The 4,221-nt window shown below is 46.4% G+C and overlaps 1 protein-coding gene across 1 annotated transcript; it reads right to left on the bottom strand.

Annotated features, from left to right (window-relative positions):
- Positions 1-626: 626 nt before the first annotated feature.
- On the bottom strand, positions 627-1,618 carry Prrg3 (proline rich and Gla domain 3). Its single transcript, XM_038316852.1, has 2 exons — positions 1,544-1,618; positions 627-1,154 (listed from the first exon to the last, which is right to left on the bottom strand). Exons 1-2 carry the CDS (start codon positions 1,601-1,603, stop codon positions 627-629), a joined length of 588 nt encoding a protein of 195 aa, XP_038172780.1. The 5' UTR covers positions 1,604-1,618.
- Positions 1,619-4,221: the final 2,603 nt, after the last annotated feature.

Genomic DNA, 4,221 nt, shown 5'->3' with positions numbered 1-4,221 from the left:
CAAATGGTCCAGGTGATATTGTTTTCATTTATGGTTCACTTGTTATTATTTGTGTTTTGTTCCTAGATCAATCTTTGTTTCTGTCCTCATAATATAAGTGAGAACAGTAAGCATGGAACTGTGGAGAAAGGGGAAACCACAGGGCTAGCTTAACCCCCTCATCTCTGGGGCCTAGGTCACCAGATACACAAGGGTTCCTAGACAGCCCCATAGCCACCGGGATGAGCCTGTGGACATTCTGGTCACAATCAACACCATGAGATGTTTCCTTTGGCATAAGAGAAGCCAGTCCCTAAGATAGGGCAGGACACTGGGGACTTGGCAGTGGTGGGGGTGGGGTCTGAAGACCTGGGCATTCAGGTCTGTAGCTTTTCCCAGAGGATCATACACTTGTCTTATGGCCCCCCACCCTGACAGACACACACACACACACACACACACACACACGCACACACACCAACTGTCAACTGTCTCTATCAACTGACTTCCTACAAATCCATGGTTAGGGAATTATTTGGCAACAAGGAGGCTAAGGCTGTTTTGTGGTGGCACAGTCTTTCAGAATTCCAAAAGGAAGCAGGCTACCTCTGGAAGAGGCCTTTATACAGGCCAGGGCCCATGCTCAGCTACTTATCTGCACTGGGGCTGGCTGCCACAATCTCTTCATACTTTGGGGGAGGGTCACTGTAAGAGACACTGGCCTCCTCACTGCTTCCCTCTTGGGGTGCAGTCACCTCCTCATAGGAGGGGGGAGGGGTAGCGCTGGACAGTCTGGAGAGAGAGAGCTCTGGAAGGTAGAGGGTGCTCTCCAGTCGGACAGTGGTTCTACTTCCCCGGCTGGCCCCCAGGACTATCTGTGAATTATTCCCTGCCTCTCGATGCCCAGAGGACTCTCCCTGGCTATGCATAGTGCCCCTGTATACCATGACTCGGGGGAGGTTGTGCCCGGCACGACTGGCTAGGTACCGGTTCTGAGCATAGGAGGGGTGGTGACGAGTTGCTTTCTGCAGCTGGCACCTCCAGATGATGAACAAGGCAATGACAATCAGCAAGACTACCCCCAGAAGGGGCACAACCACATACATGGCATCTGAGCTCTGCGAGGGATCTCGGACTGAGTAGACTGCATTCGGGTATCCCTTCCAAAACTCCATCTGCAAAAGAAGAAGGGCCACTCACTCCTGAGGAAGACAGGCACAACAAGGAATTGCTCACCTAACATTCATGCCCGGGACATCTGAGACCTCCAGCAAATCATGTACTAAGGACAGGCTAGTAGTTCCTTCTACACCCTAAGTCATCTTACTTGCTTGAGAAAGCTCTCAGAGAGCTGGGGAATTCACTGAGGATAAAAGGCAAAGTACCCAGATGAGGAAGTTCACACAAATAAAGCAACAAACCTAGAGGGACACCCCAATGTTGCTTTGGGGGCTCCAACAAGTAGGATGTAGCCTGGGTGGTGTTCTTCCCTTGTTTTAGACCTGTTCCTATTATTCCCAAGATTGCACCTTCTCCCAGAACCCAGCAGCAGGGCAGTACGTGCCGTTTTCTCTTTGTTCTCAAATACTTCCTTGACCTCCTCATAGCTGCAGATCTCTTCCATGCACTCCCGCTCAATGGTGCCCTGACGCAGCTCCTCCAGGAACTCATTGGCACGAGGGAACCGTTTCAGGACTGCATGGGCATTCTTGGCTTCCAGAAACACTGAAGAGAGAACCACAGTGAAGTATTTCAGTCCCTACAAATCAGACTGCCCAATTATGAAGGGAAATAGGACAATTCCAGCAGACCTAAAGCCAGGCCTCCAACCAAAAGACCAGGCCTGACCTATTGCAATGAAGATAGGAGGGCTGACTTCCTACGATGCTGTGATGCTGTGCTCTACAGCAGGACCTCAGGGTCCCAACAGGGCCCAGATCCAAATCAAGGAAAATGAGACACGATGGAAAAAGAACTTCAGGTGGCACAGGAAAAAGGCCAGACTATGTATCTTAGTCTTGGGTAAGAAACATCTAGTAGCTTCTGTATCTGTCTTGAAAATGGAAAGACAGACAGAGCCCTTATCGTGAGAATTGGTTCCTCTTCCAGGCTGCCACTGGTCAGAGTAAAATCAGGCAAGAGCTGTGGCTTTGAGGATGAAAGCAGTGACCAGTGGTGAGACTGCTTACCGCTCACATGAGGTGATACCCCTCTATGCCCAAGTTGATAGGTCTGCTCTGCAGGCCCTCTCCCCCAAGATCCACAAAGTTTTGTATTAGTATAATTCAGAGTGACCCAAGGAGAGAAAAGCTGAAAAGATGGATATGTTGCTTTTGCATGAGCCTGTCCAACTCAGATCTCAGATGGTTCCACAAATACTCACCAGCCATGATGTTCCCTCAGCTCCAGCGACTTACTTGCCTGGCACAGAAGAAAAGAAAGTTGTGGTGAAATCCTCCGGGGTCTAGAATGTGATCTCTCACCAACCTGGCTAAAAAGTCAAAGCAGCATCCCATGAGGCATAATACCCTCGTGCAGTCAGTCAACTCCTGCTGCTTCTCTTCTGTCCTCAAAGAGCTCTAGAATTCCCCCAAACCAAGCAGAAGCTTGTTCTCTCTCTCTCCCTTCCTTCCTTCCTTCCTTCCTTCCTTCCTTCCTTCCTTCCCTCCCTCCCTCCCTCCCTCTCTCTCTCTCTCTCTCTCTCTCTCTCTCTCTCTCTCTCTCTCACACACACACACACACACACACAGCTTTCTGTGAGTCTCAAAGACCTAAGGGTTAACCGTTTTTCAAATGGAAAGCATCTCTGGGCTAACACTCCCTATTGCTCAGTACCTTCAATGAATCTTTGTCCCTTTAGAATAGAAAAGACCCCAGACACAGCTGAGAAATCAACTACAGAGATGGGGTTAGGTAAAAGCAAGGTTAAGCAAATTGACAGAGACAAGACCTGGAATTGAATTTGATGGTGAAGATGAGTCCCAAATACCTCTAAAGATGAACATATTCCTTAAATCCCAAACTTAATGCATCAACGACACCCATCTCAAATGTCGCAGCCTTGCTGATGCTGGCCTACAGTAATCTGTGGATACCTGTTGTGCAGGGTCAGATCTTCCATGTACAACACAGACATATTCTTACAAGCCCTGGCCCAAACCTTTGGACCCAAACTCAGAGAATCTTCTCAGCCCATCTTTCCCAGAAAGAGAGGCAAGATAAGATGTTCGGATTTCTCTGGAGCCAGGCATATCGTTTCTCTTTGCATTAAAGACTACTGCAACACAGAACCTTGGTAAACACATATTTAAAAGATCAGCATGAAGACACAGGTCTGGAGGTATAGCTTCTTAATGCAACAATGTCTAAGGTTTGACCTTCAAGACCACAACAAACAATCAAATAAATACAGTACAATAAATCTGTTATGGTAACTTGGAGGAGAGACCTCTATCTAGAAGCACTGTCATAATGCCTTTCTCTATTAACACAGCCCTACTTGTACACATATTATGGAGCACTGCCTGAGCCATTAACATCTGGGAGCAATTACCCATCAGCTCCCTTCCCCAAGCAGAAGCTCATGTTTTATGACTAATGGGATGGAAGACACATGAGCTTTGTAACCCATTATGCTACCCTTTTTGCTTAGCCTGCCAGGAAGTTCAGTGTTAACACTGATGGCCAGATACAAGTGCTCTGAAAGCCCAGCTGTTGCACACATATGCTTTTCTCCCCACAACTTGGTGTAGTCTTCTATTTATTCTTCCAGAGTAGTATTCTTATTGTGTATTTAAAATATAGCTTCTAGTCTGTTTGGAAAACAAAAAGGATAAGAATCATGAATAAATTTTGAATGATGGGGAAAATAACCAATCTAAGAGCATATCAAACAGTACTATCACTGTGTCGAGGGGTTTTCTCTTTCGAACTCATGGGAAACTACCCAGTGATATTACTTCACTGAAATACCTCAATTTTCACAATGACAAAGCCTGGCCTCATTATCATCCATGAGATCTATATGATGAGGGTGTAGAGAGAATTGGATTAGGAAACATGGTGTTTTGGTTAAAGAAAAATAAAGCTGCCACATCACAGTTTGAAAAGAATGAGCAAAGCTTTTGCTAATAAGAAAGCAAATACATCCCATTGCTTACTGAAGTGAACTGTAGAGTTTTCAAAAAATTACATGGAAAAAATTATATAATAGCTTTACGTACAGCCATCTTTGGTCCCAAC

This window comes from Arvicola amphibius, chromosome X (genome assembly GCF_903992535.2).
Source record: "Arvicola amphibius chromosome X, mArvAmp1.2, whole genome shotgun sequence".
Classification (NCBI taxonomy): domain Eukaryota; kingdom Metazoa; phylum Chordata; class Mammalia; order Rodentia; family Cricetidae; genus Arvicola; species Arvicola amphibius.
This window is presented reverse-complemented; position numbering and strand designations above follow the sequence as displayed.

Coding starts and splice junctions, on each gene's coding strand:
- Prrg3 (XM_038316852.1), bottom strand. CDS start 1,603: ATGGAAGAGATCTGCAGCTATGAGGAGGTCAAGGAAGTATTTGAGAAC. Junction 1,155..1,543: donor TTGAGAACAAAGAGAAAACG/GCACGTACTGCC, acceptor CTTCTTTTGCAG/ATGGAGTTTTGGAAGGGATA.